The 19327-nt window shown below is 38.3% G+C and overlaps 1 protein-coding gene across 1 annotated transcript in view; it reads right to left on the bottom strand.

The window, feature by feature from the left end:
* The window catches only part of ATP6AP1 (ATPase H+ transporting accessory protein 1), a 59655-nt gene extending 48270 nt beyond the window's left edge, over positions 1–11385 (bottom strand). The window contains exons 1-3 of the mRNA XM_009286800.2: positions 11249–11385; positions 3503–3629; positions 3329–3397 (exon numbers count right to left, since the gene is read on the bottom strand). Coding sequence (XP_009285075.1) covers positions 3329–3397; positions 3503–3629; positions 11249–11361 — 309 coding nt within the window. The 5' untranslated portion in view covers positions 11362–11385. The remainder of the gene's footprint in view (positions 1–3328; positions 3398–3502; positions 3630–11248) is intronic.
* Between the last annotated feature and the right edge of the window lie 7942 nt (positions 11386–19327).

Here is a 19327-nt window from a genome sequence, read left to right as displayed (position 1 = left end):
TCCCAGCAGGATATCTGCCTTGTTGGCCTTCCCCCTCATCCTTACCCATAAACACTCAACCCTATCATCACCATCATCAAGCTCTAGACAATCAAAACACTCCCTAGTGTACAGGGCTACCCCACCACCTCTCCTTCCTTGCCTATCCCTTCTGAAGAGTTTATAGCCATCCATTGTGGCACTCCAGTTGTGCGAGCCGTCCCACCATGTTTCCATGATGGCAACTATATCATAGTTTTCCAGCTGCACAATGGCTTTCCAGCTCCTCCTGTTTGTTGCCCATGCTGCGTGCATTGGTGTAGATGCACTTCAGTTGGGCTATTGATCCTGCCACCCTTTGGGGAGGGACAAACCCTAATTCCTATGTGACCATTCTCAATTCAGTGGCTGATAGTGATCAGAATTGAAAAATCAAATATTAGTGGTTTTTTGGAAAAGGCTAGAGAACAAAAATCATCATGTCACTAAATAAATCTATGATGAACTTTTATCTTGATTATTATGCAGTTCTGCATGCCCCCTTGTCAAAAAAAAATATAATAAAACTAAAAAAGGTAAAGAGAAAGGGAACAAAGACAATCACAATTATAGTAGGACCTCTGTATCACACGTGACTAAATAGGAGTCCTCAGTCTACGACCACTGAGTGAGGATACGATGGAGATATAGAACCAGGAATGACAATGACTTACAATAATAATTATGCAGCTGCACAGCTGGCCACTAATTGGAGTGTGTTACCATACACTGCAGTTTTAAGGAGCTTAGCATTGTTTGGGGAAAGCCAAAGCTAATATTAAAAAAAAATAGTTTGTAGGGTAAGTGACTGCTTGACAAAAAAGTTCCCCAAGTGCTAATCTTTGTATTTTATTATTTAATTTAAAAGTCCTTTAAGTGTTTAAGATAAATGATCTACCGGTAAGATTCCTTTTGTATTATCTGGAAATGGAATTCTTTTATTGCATACAAACCCATTGATCCCAAAAGCTCAAAACAGCTGCTAATGTAGCTGAACAAACCTAATATCTGCAAATGTCTCTGTGGTTTACAAGCCTATAACTCTTTTACAAATAACACTTCCTTCTTGTATTACACATGCTGCTACATGCACATATACATTCTAAATGAGACCTCCAATTTAGGTTTGTGAATAAATTTGCATTTCTGAAGTTCAAAAGGAGGATACTCAAGTGACATGGAACATCTATTATAGCTTAATGAATCACTTGTATAATATAGAGTGTGAAGGTATAAAAATTTGTGATTATGCAACATCAAAGATTCTAATTTCCCCAGTGAGAAAATTCAGACCTGACCTTCACTTTGTCCTGTGTTCTGTGAATATTATGACAGAGTCTTTCATAGTATGGTTAAGAATGGAATTCTTTCCCAAAGTAGCTCAAGTGGAGTGCAACTGATGAGATAGCAACTGAGCAAATATTTGTAGCCTCTGTTACATCCAAGATGGAACTGGATGATTATGAAGATCCTTTCTGGTCTGAAGAGCTACAAGTCTATGCAATAGTTATTGACAAAATTCTCCATATGGGCACCTAAGTGAAAAAGAACTATTTAATTTATACATCTCTCTTTCTTTCACTCAAGTCACAGCACCTCACCCCCACAAAACTCTGCTGGAAAAGTATTAAGATTGCCAAGTCCAACAGAACAAATCTAGGAGTGCTGGAGTTAATTAAGGTGAGCAATTTGTCAAAAGAAACTTTCCAGTTTTGAAGAAGCTGTAATGAGAAAAAATTTCTCAGCTCCAAGACAGAAAGGGAACAGAGGCAATGTCAGAAAGCAAACAAACTGTTACAGACATTTATTCAGCTTGTTGAAAACCTGGCTTTAAATTTTTGCTCTGCCGGATTCAGACCAAAGATTTACTTAAATGCGATCCTTTGTTTAGCTGAGGACCTCCTCACTCGGTAGGTCCCCAATCCACTCAGTATACCACCCGATTTCTAAACCCATCAGTCTCTGGACTCATCTCTAGCCGTTGGCTATAAGCTCTATCTACAGTGCTGATGGAGTCCTGATTACAAGGCAAAAGAAGAAAGTTTTAAATTCTTTAATATCCTTCCTCCGAAACATCCAGGGCCTACTTAAATAAGACCACTGCATCTTTAGGAGCTTGCACATGTGTACATTTCACACAGCTTCTAAAACCAAACCAGCTTTGGAGTCAGGCAGCAATGAAATTTGCTCCAGACACAGCCTCGCATAGATTTTAAACCCAGAGAAGATAAGGCATAGCAGAGAAGTACCAGTACATCTGCCTGTGGGTGCAACCGCTGATCCTTACACTACAAATTATTATTACTCCCATTCATTCCTCAGAAAACCCATATACATACTCTGAATAGTTGTTTTTGTTCCAGCATCAGTGTTAAAATGCTGTTATATGGCAAAGAGATTAAGATCTCCAGTATCAGTGACATAAGGAAGACGTGAGGTTCTTAGACTGTATAGGTGTGGGGACAGGTAGTATGTGAATATTTATGTATTTAATTACACATACAGCTTGCTGTGTGGTGGTGGGGAATTTACACTTCCTCACATGCTCTGATGCCAGTTACGTTGCTAATAGCTCTGTTCATCCTGCTCTGCCTACAGGAATGCCTTTATGACTTCCATGTGTCAACACTTCCTTTGTCTAATAACAGTTCAATAAACTGTCGCGTGAGTATAACCAGAGATGACGTGCACAAAATCTGTAAACCTCCTGAGTGAGAAGCTGAAGTTGCTGACCGGCTCAGGAGGACTCCATCCTAGATTCTGTGCCTGGAGTTGGTTTCAAATTACTCAAGTAGCATTTTTTTTTTTTCATAAAGATGAAAGCAATCCAGTATCTAGTCATATATTAGCTACATTCAAATATGAAACAGTTAACTCCCTGCATCAGTTCAGAGAGCTTCAATTTCTATGAAAATAAAATAGATGTTCAGTTCTGAAAATCAGGAATAAATAATTGATTCCTATAACTTCTTTTCTTCCTATGGCTTCAAAAGAGAATTTTGGGGTGTCTGGAAGTTTATATTGTTTTTCACAATACAAAATTGCAGCATGTTTAGGAATAATTTTGTCAGTTACGATGAATTCAGAAAACTTGATCTTCAGAAATAAAATAGCTACAAAACACTTCTGCAAACTCAGTTGATTTCCTTTAACCCATCTGCTTAAACTTAAATAATCTCAATAAATAATTTAAAAAGGAAAACTGCTGCAATTCAGTTTAATTTTCCCAATTATTGTTTGTTTGCATCTTTCTTATAATTTTTTAACTTTAAATACTGCATATAAAGAAATAAAAGAGAGAAATGCTTGCCTGAACATTTTGAAATGGATTCTTGTTACCGTAGGATTCACTGAGGTATGTGAAATCATCTACGCTAAGCTGAAAAACAAAGAGAGTAGATTGGTGAGAAGGAGCCATGGCATCTCATTTAGGTACAGACTTGCACTCAGCATTGGTGAGAGAAAAGGAATTAATGTTACATACTGTGTCTTGCAGGAACAAGATGAGGTTTCTGGAATTCTGGGTAAAAACAGGTTGCAAGAGTACAGTCAGCTCCTGTGCTGAGACAACGTGTCCTTCGTGCAAAGCAGTGTCTGGATTCCACTGCGATCTACAAAGAAAAAATTTTTTTTCTGTAAAATTTGCTGCCAGTGTTGACACCTCTTTTCTCTTTAAAAATGCAGCAGCAGGTAACGATACCATCATCTTTGGATTAAGATCAGGTTTACAGTTCAGTTTACTTTCATTCTACTGAAGAGGAAAAGAACTTGCCCATTTATGCCCGTATCACATTAACTGTGTTACAGCAGGAATGAAATTGGTCCAATCAAGATAATTGTCTCTCTCTACTTTCTTGTTTGTGTACAACAGGACAGTTGCATCTTTCAAAAAATTAGCTACTAAGTGGAATGAAGAAGAAGATGTTGAAAACCTTCAGAGAGAATTCCCAAGGGAATCCCAACTCCCAAAACACTTTCCAGTGCTGTTGGACATCTTGGTGGCCAGAGAGAAGAACTCGGGCTAGACCACAAGTTGTCATAAACCAATATTTTTTCATAAACCTTTTGTTAAGTAAAAGTGACTTTTCAGTGTTATTTTAAACAATATGTTCTCTCCTAAGGTTTTCGTGATGAAGGAACCACTCTGCAGAAGCAGCTCAGAAAAGCCACCTTTCCAGAACCAGGAGCTCTTCTGAACAGAACGGATCAAGACACCAAGGCAAGCTTACGATTCTTTTGCCAACCTGTCATTATGAGAATTGGACAGAGAAATAACTCATCGATTTAGTTTTACTACTACGAAAAACAGTTATGGGCAAAACAAGAGGTGGCGTTATTCTTTCAACACCTGATTGGGATTTTAACAGGATGCAACATGGGTCTATAGGGATGAAATTTATTATGAAAATTTTGGTCCTAGGTGTCATGACCAAGGTAATATTGTCATTCTGTAGAAAATCCAGAGATTAAAGCTTAATCTCCCATCTTCCCCAAACACACATCAGTTGCTAAGGCCTGAGAAATCAGGTATTCCAGACCCTCTAAATGGTTCTAATTACAAAGAATAGAATATAGAGAATTTCTGTGTGCTGTAGCATCAGCTATTATATGATTGCAATTTGGTAAATCTGAGATGCTTATTAAATTTTCTAACCCAAAAGCAATCAAAAAATGACCCTTGCACAGCAAGCTTTTATGAATGAAAACAATCTTTGCAGTCTCTTCAGATGGAGGCAGAACAGGGGTAATGAACACATAGCGGGGTTTCAGTGTTGTTTCTCAGATAAGGAAAATCTCTTTTTCACTTCAAGACTTCCCAGTAATTCTAATGAAGATTGCCGAGAGTGAATCCAAAGCCTCCAACTGCACCCACGGCAGAGATAAAAATGGTGCAGTCCTGCAGTGCTAGATACCGAGCTCCCTTCAGAGTTTGGGGATTGGGAGAGTGTTAGAGCAAACAGTACATGTGGAAGACTCTTTCAGGACAACGTGCTGCAGATGTTAAAACTAAATTCTAGTAGAACTTCTGTCTAAAGCTTTTCAAGCTTTGGAAGTAAACCCTGCTGTGCAGGAAAGAAAATTTTTCTATTTGGTAGAAATTATCATTTGATGTTTTCTTAGTTTTGCTCAGCATCTTCACTTCTTTGTTAATTTGCACTTGGAAATCCATATTAATTTCTGTTTATGAAGCCCAACAACTTAGAAATTGTAATAGACATGCCTCAACTTTTCAGAAAAGCCAAACCTCATGATCTCAAATATTTAAGTATAATCTTTAAAAATAAGATATTTGAAAATACAAAAACTCCCAAAGATTCTAAATGACTACTCAGGAACTGACTTTCATACTGACTTTACGCATTGCATGGCCACACCAAAACACTAATGGTATTAAAGGAAAAGAAGATAGATTAAATTAAGAGATGTTAAAAAATTGCTTGTGTGAAAGAAAATGATAGTGAATATCTTGGTATATTTATTTAAAAAACTAAATAAATCTATTTCATGCCTAATATTAGGAAAAATATTAAGATTGTGGGAGCTTTTGGGACTTGCAATTAAGAATAAAAGGTAACAGAAAGCACATGAAACAAAGCTAAGTTATTTGCAGCAGCACAATGGCAAAGGCTTTTGCCGTGAACTCAAAACTTTAGAAATTTAATGATCCTGTTTCAAAGCATACTTGCTTCTAAGGTATTCCCTGTTCCCTGAAGCAGCTCTTGCTAGCTATCTAACCTTGAAAAGCACCTTTTGTGAGACTTTTTAGCTTCCAAGCAGTCAACTGTAGTAACTCCAGCATCATCATTAGAAAAATAAATCTACATCAGTTCGTTAATAATTTTATTGTAATGCAGCATTTGCTTAATACTTATATTCACCATATTATACACACATTTATTTTGCTTCTTTTAAATCGTTTGCTGAGCGCTATGCATGGCAGTAGGCAAGGCTACACCCTTCACTGAATGGGCCGCTACTGTCAGCTGGGTGCAACAATATTCTCACCATGGTTCAGACGGGAAATGTCAGTATGTTTTACTAGCTGGTTTACTGTGAACTGCAGAGTGAAATGGAGACACGTGACTGCCACAGACAGTGCATCGTGGATAAGCTGAAGGTATGCTTTACTGAATGCAATGAACCGGTCCATCCCTTTGAACCCTTCACCTCAAGCAGGCAGCAAGAGATCAGTAAGGGATGGCATAGGATGAAACAGGCAGTAGGCCAACACACATATTGATTGCCACTATTGGTTGCTCACACAAAATTTTATATCCAAAGATGCACAGCCTTATGCAGTCATCTGCATGCCAAGCACATCAGGCTTAACCTCCCCACCGTAGAACCATCCTGGGGTCCTCAGCCGTGGGGGCTCATAATGACGAGCATCTCTGCTAATGCATGTGCTTTCCTGCTGGCTAAAAAAGAGGAAACTTAAAACTCAGCTGCTTTCTCTTTCCTCCAATAGCCAGACAATGCACTAAAGAAAGAGAGGAAAGAACACCAAGCTAACTTGGTGTTTTGCTTCTTTCTTGTCCCTAACTGCTCTGGCATGACAAGTTTAAGCATACAGATTCTTCTCTGACCCGTGCTCTTTCTAGGTAGAACTGGGATTTGAGCACTTATTTTTGATGGAAGCAAAGATTTCAAGATTTCTTGTATTCGGACCTCCCAGAAGGGCAGACAGTAAGATAACAGGACTTCTATCACTCTAACTTGTGAGCTTACATTCTTGTTTTGTAGCTGGCTTCTGAACGCTTTCCTACAAGTTATTCTTGTCAGTTTTCTCTTTCAGTCACCTTGTGATTATCATATAAGAAATAATATTTTCTCCTGCACAGCAGAAGTAAACAAGCTAATTAAAAAAATTTGGAAATGACCTTCAGATACCACTTTTACACACAAAGCTCACATGTCACCATTACTAGTAGCAGCAGTAGAATGAAACCTCATGATTACAGGAAAAAAATTTCAAAAAGCTACTCAAGCATGCTAGCACACAGTATCTCCATAGAAGTCCAACAAAGTTACAGCTAAAACAATTCTCTGTTTCCACTGTATCCTATTTATGTTCCACCTTCTTTCAGCAGATTTTTCAGCAAATTCCTTGCAGTTTTAAGAAATACTGCAAATGTACTCTTTGGCATTAATGCCTTCTCAAAGTCACTTATAATCTGGATTTGCCAGAAAAGAATTCATTTCCCAATATAAGCATAGCATAAATGAAGGTAGTAATATATTTTCAATGACTGTAGGCAAAAATCATTCCTAAAACAAACACATGAGGGGGCAATCACAGAAGCTAATTTAAATGAATTTATTTCCTCAGGCTTCCTCTCTAATCTATGGAGGGAAAGAAATTCTTTTGAATATTGGTTCAAAATGGCTAAATCACGTTTCTTCTGTGAACCGTATGCAAGAGGAAACTCTCCATCTCTACTGCTTTGAAAAGCAACCAGGAGATATTAGTTTAAAGGCTAATTTAAGATAAAGGTTAATTTTTCAAGGCCAAAGTTATTTGGAGAATGTCCACTGATATATTAGTATTAGTTTGTGAAAAGCAGGACACTGTGACCTACTGAGTTATTTCCACTTCATCTTTTTCCTGAGTTCAATGGAGAAAGACTGTTGTTTGGTAGAAGATACTTATTTTTCTCAAAGTACAGATCTGTATTTTTCTTTCTAGAGGAAAGAGGTATTTGATTGACTAATGTCTCTGTAAGGATTTATATCACACTTCCTTTATGCTTTGCACACGCCATGAGTTTGTCAGTTGCAGGTTTCATCTGTATCTGACATCTAACATTATCTTTAATAGCATGATTACAGTACAATAATAATGCATGAAAGAAAGACTTTAGAGTGTTGCGTTCTTCTAATATAGCTGTTCTGAGATACGGCTTTACAAACACTGGCTAGTTCTAAAGAAGAGCAGAATGCATTATCCTTCTACTATTCGATATCATATCATAACAGATAACCTGGGAGAGGGTGATGGAATAGATCGGTGAATCTCAGCTTCTGTTGATCAAATGAATCACTGAAGTTTCAAACTGGTGGGACGTGTTTCCACAAAGTGAATAGAAATCCATTGATAATTGCTGCCCTTCTTTAGTTACCCTTCCTAAAACTCTTAATAGTAGTTTCCAGATTTCATAAGCCTGTAGATCACACACTGCAAACCTTGCATCACGGCAAAGTACCAAGATGTAAAGCATGGAGTAAAGGGTTAGCAGACAAAAGTTACTGTTACTGTTTCTTTATTTTATAAAATAACATAAATCTCCTTTCCTGTTGCTTCATTGACTTTCACCAGAAGTAATTTCTGCCCCACAAGCACTTCACCTTTCAAAAATGCAAAGGTCATGGTAGGAGGAACACTTCTTCTAGAAAATGTTCTCTTCCTGGAAACATGAAACTGGTCTAATCAGTCCACTATCCTGTTTTTTTTGCTCTAGTTTTGTATAAACCTGAACAATCTGCAGTAGAGCAAGTTGCTAACTGCATCTTGGTGGAAAGTTTGCTGTTATGACCACCAAAAGTTACTGTTACTGTTTCTTTATTTTATAAAATAACATAAATCTCCTTTCCTGTTGCTTCATTGACTTTCACCAGAAGTAATTTCTGCCCCACAAGCACTTCACCTTTCAAAAATGCAAAGGTCATGGTAGGAGGAACACTTCTTCTAGAAAATGTTCTCTTCCTGGAAACATGAAACTGGTCTAATCAGTCCACTATCCTGTTTTTTTTGCTCTAGTTTTGTATAAACCTGAACAATCTGCAGTAGAGCAATGCTAACTGCATCTTGGTGGAAAGTTTGCTGTTATGACCACCCTGGATTGATAAGAGTTTGCTTATATTGACAACAGGTGTGTTGTTTATATAAACTAGGAAGTAGGACAAAGGAAGCACTGATCTTTGCTTAGACTCTTAGGATCACTTTTATCCTAAGAACAACTCTTTGCAACATTTACTTTGCTTTTAAATACAGAGGTTTAGTACTTATACATGTGCCTGTGTTGTATAAGATGAACAGATTAAGTATTTTGAATACAAAAAAGCCTTGATGTTGAGACATCCATTTATTTATTTCAGGGGAAAAAAAAAAAGTCAAAATTACGTAATCAAACTTTACCAAACTTTGCAGATTCCTATACGTTGTGGCTCCCTAGGGTCCAGAGGTTCCATTTCTGGAAATGCTTAAGAGATGGGTAGACGTATGTCAAAGCTGGTATTAATTACTGCTGGGAAAAGGATGCAACGACCAGGATACATATGAAAGAAACACAATCAACACCTCCTACACATCTGTTTTCTGTGGCCCTCAACATTACAGCATCACATATGAAAAATCAGAAAAGTAGAATGCTTGTCTATATGGCACTATACATGGAGAAAGATCTGAACAACTGACCCAATCTAATTCCTGATGTTCAAAAAATTCCTGAATCCTCCTATCGCTGTCTTAAAATTAACACATTAAGAAGCAACTGAAAAAAGAAAAGAAAAAAAATATTAACAAGATTTAGCTCTCAGACTTAAATCTTAATAAACTTGACTAAAGACAAAAGATTTACACTAGGATAAATGAGAGCAGAATTTAGTCTAATTCTCTTCTTAGTGACAGCTAGATAATTCACAGTGTCTCAAATGTGTTGAAGAATGTCTCAAAGCCTCATGAAAGGTAGAGTGAATCCAGCGCAACTAGCTGAAAGGATAATTACCTCCCAAGAAGCCATTGGTTTGGTTCCTTTCCCAGTTTACAGAAGAGTAAATCACAAGTAACACTTTGGGAATTAACAAAGCAATAAAGATACAAAAGAATCAAATCCCATGAATTCAGACCCAACAAAAGTTGATGACCAAAGTAGTTCAGAAGCAAAACTCCCCCTGCCCAGGCACACACAGCTTGGTCATGCCAGCAAAGGGAGCCGAAAGGAACCCCCATCACTGCAGTCCCTTCTGTTCATCCTTACAGCAAAAGTGAGGGTTAACCAGTGCACCAAGGCTATTCGTGGTACAGGAAAGCATTTTATGCTTATGAAGTCACCCAGCTGGATTGTGACAAATTCCAAATACTGTTGGTATTATGGATTATATGTATTAGAGAAATGAATATATACCCAGCTGAGATCAGGCCTGTTGAACCAGGTATAACACATATGTGCTTGCAGAAGGTATGAGATGAACTCTCCACGAGAGGGTTTACAATTTAGACAAACCAGGTTAAGAATGTGGATGATTTCGGAATTAGGAGGAGAGCGCCAAGTGGTTTACTCAGGCCAAAGCACACCTTAGGCAAACCTAGAGTACAGCAGATCTGTTGTCGCCTTCCCACCCAGAACAGGACTTTGCCTTTAGCCCTCCCAATCAGTCCTGTGATCCCATAAGCTCCTCAGGAGCCTTTTCTTACAAATCTCTGACATAGGCTTACTGTATTTTGGGGCAGTACTTCATAGACAAAACCAATGTGTATGCCCTGCAGAGACAGCCTTGTGAATAAGCAGCGCATAGTCCTCTGACAACTATCCAGTACCCCACCTGAAGCTACTGCGCTGCCCAAGCTGCTGTGTTTCTGGAAATCCCCAGTACTTATATAAAATCCTTAAAGTCTGCATGAATAAAATTCCTGGTTGGAAAAGAGAGGTCTATATCTGGCTCTTTCAAGACAGGTTCAAAGTCTTATTTCATAAGTATAGGCAAACCCCTGAATTTCTTGTGTCTCTTTGGCTCTGTTAAGACTCTGCAGTTGTTTCTAACAACTGATGTCTATACCTATAGCAGTGTACTCTATTAAAACACCTGCAATAAAAAGAACATGAAAGTGAAAAATCAGGATTCAGGAGTTAGGAAATGCAAGGATTAAGGTTGCCCACACAGTTTTTGGTCAGCTCCTTTTTGTGAGACTGCCTTATGTTGTGCCTTTAAGTCATGACATCTCTAACAGTGGAGTTCAAGGTTGCCTTAGGGTGAATAAAGCATATCTACTTCAGATTTGAAGAATATGGGTTTTATTTCCTTCTTACTGCTCAGCTTAGAACACTAAAATTATAAATAAAAATGGGTAAATTAATCTGTTAGGTTGTTCGATTGCTGAGAGGCAAATTTATTTATTGAGTAATTTCATTGCCCAGAGGTTATTTACCACAACTGACGATACACAATATATTCTGCACACTCACACAGAGCAATAGCATAAGTAGAGGTACTCTTTTATTAGATTTCTTACCTCTGAGTTGACCAAAGCAGCATCGGTACATGGTCCACTGACAGAGACATTTTGAACAGCGCAGCGAGGGTGCACAACAGCGGGGCTCGAGCAGCAGAGCAGAGCTGTGTCATGACTCCAGGCAAGTGTGTGTGTAACTGGCCAGCTGCAAAGGCAAGCCCGAGCGTATGCACAGCTGCGCTTTCCGGTTCAGTTGCAGCTACCCGGATTCAGCCAGGCTGTTGGGCGAGGTTGCTCCGTAACGACAGCGGGACTTCCTTAGCTTGAAGTTGAGAGTTATACGTACTTTTAATAACTTTCAGTTTTGTGATTTAAGCAGCTCATAAAGCTCTCCACAATATAAGCACAGACAGATTCCTCTAACAAGGGAGAGTCATGAAGTCCAAACTCCTTTCCTACCGTTTTCTAACTCCCTGATAACTGCAGGCTGATAACAGAATTGCTCAACTACAAAATGGAGTTTATAGAAAACTTTTCTGTACTGCACAAAATGTATTCTGCGGAACTTCTATCTTCTTCCCCTGCTACATATTATCATGTCCCTCAGCTTAGCTCTTTCACATGTATTGAGAGCTGGTGTCACACATTTGGGTGTTGACAGGTTTGAAATCTGCAGTAAATCTATCCATTGCAGATTCCAGCAAGAAGGAAGAGAGTGAGAAAATGGTACGTTTGGAGTGTATCCACTGAAACATGGAATTGCTCAGCTATCTTTTGCATGGAGCGATGCTTTCCCAAAAATCAAAAATATCAAAAGTCAGGAGCAAACTATAATCACTTCAGAACCTGACACGACATCAGTATTTCACAAGTCTCATGCAAGATCAAAATAGTCATAGAGAATTTCTTCATGCTGGGAAGCAAATTCCTCCAGCATACTTTTTTGCTCCTGCCAAGCACTGAGCTGTTTCTACACCCTGTGACTACATTAGGCAGCAGCAGTCACTCTGCACGTGTTTGGCACAGGGCACGGGTGCCTCTTCACAATCAGAACAAGATGTTGGGGATAATACACAAAAAAAAATTGTTAGCTATGTTAAAACAAGTTGTGATAAGGGAAAAATAAGGAAGCACAATGAAAATTGTAAGAGAAGATATAAACAGATGTCAGAAGACAGGCGCTTCTGAATCTGAGCACACGTAGCTTGATTAATGAAATCCATTTGCCTTAACTCACAGCATACTGTTACAGTTGTCTAATATAAGGCACTTTGTTTATCACTTCAATCTGAAATCAGATTTCTGAGACAAAAATAATAATTTTGAGGGAAGCAATAAAACCAATCATCTACATGTTCCTTTTCTTCTCCATGTAACCCGTACATAACACTGAGGTTAACCCTTTAATTGCGCTTTTCCCCCTTCTCCTCAGAGATATTTTATAAATCCTTCATTTCCCTTTTCACAAGCCGGTGCTCGTTCATCTGTTTAAGGGAGCGTACAGGTAAGACAGCAATTCAGAGCACAAAGACAGGGGTAGAACTGGAACACCCTAGAGAGAATTTAGTGTGAATTGGGATAGTTCGGTCAACACAAGCAAAATACTTTGTAATTCTAGAAGTGGTTGACTTTTCCGTGGTACCTTCCAGAACTTGAGAGATCTGGTTTCTCACACAACTGTCCAGAATAGTCTTGCCAGTTTTTGTGTGCATCTCCTGCCCAGGAAACCGATCGACTATAACTCCTCCTGTCTGCTTCTTACAATCAACCTTCATCTAAGAAATGAAGGCAAATTGAAGGTCAGCATTATATGAATCAAGAGTGCACAATGTGGTTGCCCACAGAATACTAAAGGAATCACAGAATTTCCAGCAAAACTTTCAATTTTGCAGAACCTACTAGATTTGCATTGCAGTTGGCAGCCTAGAGAAATAGTGCATTACTACTTCTACACTTCCTTTTATTCCACTAAGCCCACGCCTTCTCAGATTGTGACTCCTTTCATTCTTTAGCTTGCACAATGCAGAGATCCTTGCTTTGAGAAACAGAGCAAGAAAGCAGCATATCTTACTATTCTTCTAATATGAACCAATGAAGAGTAGGTTCTAGGGGGTCTCCTCCATTACTAATAAAGTTGATAAATATGACCAACGCTGCCAGGACTTCCACATCAAAATAAGCCCTCAACAATCTGATCTGAATGTATGGAAATCAAGACCAACAAACATATAGCATTGTACAAATACGTGTTGTAACCTGATAGGAACCTCACTACAAGAGCAAATGATTCATTACTAAATATTTGACAATTCCATACTTTTTTAGTGGGTGGCTAGTGCTCAAGTCTATTATCACAGAGCATTTTCATAGGGCTAAAGCATTTACGCCATTTGAAAAATTCCACTGCTGGCACGTGAAACTTCATTTACAAGTCCACACTCAAAGGCTGACACCCTGGGTGATTCCTGGCTTCTTGTTTCTGAAATGGTTGACTTAAAGTAGATTAGTGAAAACAAAAGAGAAGCTAATACAGGGGAGAGAATTATGAAAAAAAGCTATATTGTCCTTGTCTCTTTCCAGCTATCCAGTAATATCTCAAAAACTGATTATCCCTTGGTTTGAGCTGGATCTTTCGGAGGGCATTTGCAGACGCTAACCAAATCACACACAAGTGAGATGGAGCACAGTTGGTGGGTATACTCTTCGTATTCTGCCTTATAGAAACAATCTTAAAACTTTTTGAAACAAAATCAGATTGTTTTCTCTCAGATTACCATATTACTTATGAACAAACTTTTAACTGAAGACAAACTGAATTTTCCTTTTTAATATTTCTCCACAAACCACAGTTTGGGAACAACTGAAGTGAAGAAAGCTTTGAAAAAAAGGAATGAGAAGAACCCATTGACTGGGATTTTAATTTGCCTCCCTCAGTAAATTTGGCTCACAAATGCATCTGCATATATTTGCTCCTTTTTCTTTTTTTCCTTCTCTCCTAAAAATAAAGATATCTGGCCAAATTATAAGAAAAAATATACCTACTGCAAAGAGATCGCAGTGGTTCTTTTATCTGTGAGCAGGAACCTAAAAACACTTTTGATTGATATCTGTCAGTATACACAAAAGCACACACAGTTTACTGCTCCATTTTCCATAGGGCTTTTTCCTTGAAAACCCATAGGTGATCTTGAATCCAGGTTTAGAACTGCTTGCACATGAAGATTTTTTAAAATCCAACATGAATTAAAAATACTGAAACTCAGACTGCTGTGAAATCATTATGAAACTGCAATGAAGAAAAAAATATCTCCATTACAATGTATCTCCACTTAAGTAAAATGATTTTATTAAGAGAAACTATAATATTGACAGACCATGTATTTACATTCTACTCCTACCCATTTCTCTGAATTTATACATGCTTGCTTTTACAACTGTATGCATATCACATATCCCACGTATTTCCTATCCTGTCAAAGGTGAAATATGGGCTTCATAAAAAATGATGGGGAGAAAAGACCAAGATGATGGAGGCTTAATTTCTTTTGCTTATGAATCCTTCTTTCTAAAAAAAAAAGAAAAAAATCCTCTCAACTTCAGAATTCTACATTCCTGGTGTAAAAAAAATTGAATAAAAAGAAGTGTGAATGCCAGATTTGTGTGGGATGAAGGTAAATTTAGGACTGTAAGTCAGGCTAAAAGGGATGACTGTTGTAACAAGGACAATTTACAGTGCAAGATAAGCCAAAAGAACTATCTATAGACAGGTGACAAAAATAAGTGCCATCCATTTTGCATGCAAATGTGATCCTTGAGCGATAGGTTTGGGAGCTAACAAGGCACTACAGCAGTGTATTAAAGAACCTCTTCCCCCAGGTCAGATAATAGACATGTTCAAATTTAGCTCTTGTCATGGTTTAACCTCAGTTGGCAACTGAGCACCACGCAGCCGCTCGCTCACTCCCCCCCACCCGGTGGGATGGGGGACCGACCGATGCCCAGCCAGTCCCCGAGCAGCGGCCCCCCCGGCCAGCTTTCCCAGTTTATGTACTGAGCATGATGGTATGTGGTATGGAATGTCCCTTTGGCCAGTTTGGCTGTGCCCCCTTCTTGCGCACCTCCAGCCTTCTCAGTCGGTAGAGCATGGGAAGCTGAAAAGTCCTTCCAGTGTAAGCAGCCTTCTCAGTCGGTAGAGCATGGGAAGCTGAAAAGTCCTTGACTAGTGTAAGCACTACTTAGCAACAACTAAAACGTTGGTGTGTTATCAACTTTGTTCTCACCCTAAATCCAAAACACAGCACTGTACCAGCTACTAGGAAGGAAATTAACTCTATCCCTGCCAAAACCAGGACAGCTCTTTAAAAAAATTAATAATAATTAAAAGAATCCAAGATTTGGAATTTTTTTGTCATCTCAGTTACTATTAGTACCATTTCCTATTAAAAAAGTATTTTCCATGTGCCAAATATTGGTCAGCAACTACTTTGCTACCCTCAAATATTTATTATTCTGTTTTATCACTTCTTGCAATCCTTTTATGATCTAAGAAGGGAATTAATGCTTTGTTCATTGGGACATCTTTTTGGGACAAGGAGGTGGAGGGAGCGATTACTCTGAGTTCTTCTTTCTTTGAGACATAAACAGGGAAATTTACATCCTGGAAAAAGCATGGACTTTCCTCTTGGGAGTGGGGAGGCAAAATGCGTGTTCTTCTTTGCCAAATGAACATATTACCCACTTGTGCATGTGGGAAGAAAGCTGGAACTTTTCCCTCTGGAAATGGATTACCAGTGGTGGTGGAGGTGGGTAGAAGGCAAATTTTGCTTCATGCTTGAAGAGTCCTGCTCACAAAAGAGTGCTGTGAGGTAAGCTGCAGGTGTTAATTGGCCTCGTGTCTCTGCTCGTGCAGAAGGAGAAATACAAGCCATACGGACCGATCCTCTTTTCCTGGTAGTGAGTATCTACATCTGGGAAAGAACTGAGGCAAACCCAGCATTTCTCACCAGCGTTTCAGGAGTGTGGGCTCCTTATGGTCTCAACCTCTAAGCTACGATTTAAGAGGCTTTATAAGCCTATCACTTTAGCCAGAAGTTAAGAGAGAAGGTTAGAATTTCATCTTACAGTCTATTCTCCTTTGAAGAGGCTTGACACTTTCCAATCATTTGTTCTCATTGTCCAGGAAAGATCTAGGCTCCAAAGCAGAGGCTTTTTTTACCAGTAGATTCCAAAACCATCTTGTGAGTAACTCTCTGAAATTCAAGCAAAGATGATCAGCTGTGCTTTTAAAGAATTTACTCAGTTCTAATAGAAACTAGCAGATCAGTCTATTCTCCTTTGAAGAGGCTTGACACTTTCCAATCATTTGTTCTCATTGTCCAGGAAAGATCTAGGCTCCAAAGCAGAGGCTTTTTTTACCAGTAGATTCCAAAACCATCTTGTGAGTAACTCTCTGAAATTCAAGCAAAGATGATCAGCTGTGCTTTTAAAGAATTTACTCAGTTCTAATAGAAACTAGCAGATCTGACACTTTATCTGAACAGTTTTCTTTTCCTGATAAAATGCAATGACTTCTCTTAGAAATATAATATTTTTAATCTGACTCTGATCTTTTCAGTCAGCTTTTCCAGTATTCGCCACTGCCTGATACAGAGAATTCTTTCATTCTTTATACTTGTCCAGTATCTTTTAAATATCATTTGTAAGCTACATAAACAGGTGAAACAACACACTAACTATTAGAGAAAAGTTTTAAATTAATTCCTTTTCAAAATGCAGTACAATTATAAATGCTATGGACAAAAAGGGGTAAAAAAATCATTGTTTTTAAATTCAGTAACAATATCAATAAAACATTTATGATGATCAAAGTAGCAATTAAAGACAACTAACATGAAGGATTTTATACTAATTTCAATTATGCTAGATTCTAAAAAAAATTGTTACCTTATTTTTGAATTATATTGGCTTTACTTTGCTTTGCCCTAATGAAAGGATGCAATTAGATATCCAAAATATTTAAAAGACTTTTTCCATTTTTCAACAACTCTCTTTCAATACATTGTGTCCTCCAAAACATTCAATTTCTATGCCTTCAAAAGCCATTTTTGAACACTGACTTGAAGAAAGACATTAGTTTTCACTTCATACAGGTAGTCACTTGTTTTGTGGACAGCCATGTCCCAGATATTAGTCAAGTATCTGATTCACAATAATTGCAACACAAATTTTTAACTATTTACACAAGAGCTTTTACAGTGTGATTAACTGGCACTGCCATTGTCAGGGACCCCCTTCTGGACTTCATAAACCAAAAAAATAGTGTGTGTGAGCAATTCTCTAGCAGGCCAAAACACTTGTTTTCTTGAGAATACTGAACTGAATATAGAATCTAGAACTCTTCAAGCATAAATCTGTAATACTGCGTCAGTTTTGGGCCTCTCAAATCAAGAAGGGCTTTGATAAACTGGAGCACGTTCAATAGAGGTCCACCAAGAAGCTCAAGGGGCAGAAGCACTTGACATGTGAGAGGCTGAGGGAACTCGCTTGTTCAGCCTGGAGAAAAGACAGCTTGGGGAAAACCTGATAGCACCTTTCCAAAACTTCAGAGATTATCAAGAAGATGGAGCCAGGCTCTTTACAGGTGTGCCTGGTATGAGGATGAGAGACAACATACTCTATTGAAAGGAAAAACTTTTTCTAAGTCAAGCACTAGAACATGTTGCCGCTCCAGGTTATGCACTCTCCATCCTTGAAAGTTTTCAAGACCTGAATGGATAAAGCCTTGAGCAATTCAGTCTGACCTTCCAGGTGACTGTGCTTTGAGTAGGAGGTAGACTCCTGAGGTCCCTTCAAGCCTGAATTATTCTATGATTCTGTACATTCCAAAAATCTCCAACACTACATGGCACTGAAATCAATCGACTAGTGGCTTTTCAGATTTGTTTGAACTATTTCCTTACTGTTTATTTAAATCATCCTTCTGGGGTTGTAATGTACGTTATTTAAAAGCCATTTAAAAAGAAAGGCAACAAACTTATAAAGGGGTAGGTTACTATCTATATGATTCATGTTTTCCTTCTTGCCCTTCAACTCATAATTTTCTTCAAAAATCTTTTTATCACTCTGGAAGAAGCCCAATCTTAGCAGCCATTCCTATCTTAAGACTCAAGTCCTGGAAAGCACATAAGTCAACCAGAATGCTCATGTGCTTCAGTTCTGCAATTCTAGTTAGTTCAGTACTGAACTGAAAATCCAGAACCTGAATTTAATGGTAAAATCAATGGAAAGACTTCCACTGATGTTAGAATGCACCGGTCAGTCGGGTACTAGTTCTACAGTTCATGTTGAGGGAGTCAATCCTGTTTCCAGCTGTTTGCTGCTAAATGTATGCTTATTTCTGTTTGTAAATGCTACTGCTTTTTCCTAGACAGTTTTATTTGTCAGAGCCAAAGGCTTTGTCCTGGGTCAAAACCACATCTAGAATAGAGGTTTCAAGCAGAACTCTGCAACTTTCTGTAGGACTTTATTGAATGTACACCACATCATATTTTTCTCTGTAACTGTAATCAAACATAAACAGAACTAAATAAGCTTACAGAGACAATTGACTACTTCCTTAAATAACACAAGCTCCACAAAAAATAAACATGTTCCGAACAGTCTGCATTGTGTATTTCAAATTATAAGTCTGATTTACAATAATTTCAAGATCTTGGATACAATAATTACATGCTGGCAGTTCCACTATGACCATCAATATAAGCTATAAAAAGCAAAGTTATTCTTTTGCACAAATGTTCGCAAGGCAAAGCAGCTATATTTGGAAGGGTATATCAATTCTGTTATTCTGTCGGAATTTAGGGTTTGAGAGTTTTCTGCCTTATGTGCTTGAGACAAGAGGAATAAATTCAATACAGTGCTTATAGTATTATTTTTCTAATTACAAGGTAACAAAGAATTAGCTAAATTCCCCCAACAGGAATATTACACTGTAGGCAGAATGTTCCAAGCAACACAGGCATACACAGACAGTGTATTGGGTTTGCGTGGCAAGGTTTTGGTAGCGGGGGGGCTACAGGGGTGGCTTCTGTGAGAAGCTGCTAGAAGCTTCCCCCATGTCCGATAGAGCCAATGCCAGCT

The sequence above is a fragment of the Aptenodytes forsteri genome, unplaced genomic scaffold (assembly GCF_000699145.1).
Source record: "Aptenodytes forsteri isolate BGI_AS27 unplaced genomic scaffold, ASM69914v1 Scaffold166, whole genome shotgun sequence".
Classification (NCBI taxonomy): Eukaryota; Metazoa; Chordata; class Aves; order Sphenisciformes; family Spheniscidae; genus Aptenodytes; species Aptenodytes forsteri.
Note: the sequence above shows the minus strand (reverse complement) of the source record. Positions and strands in the feature narration are given on the sequence as shown.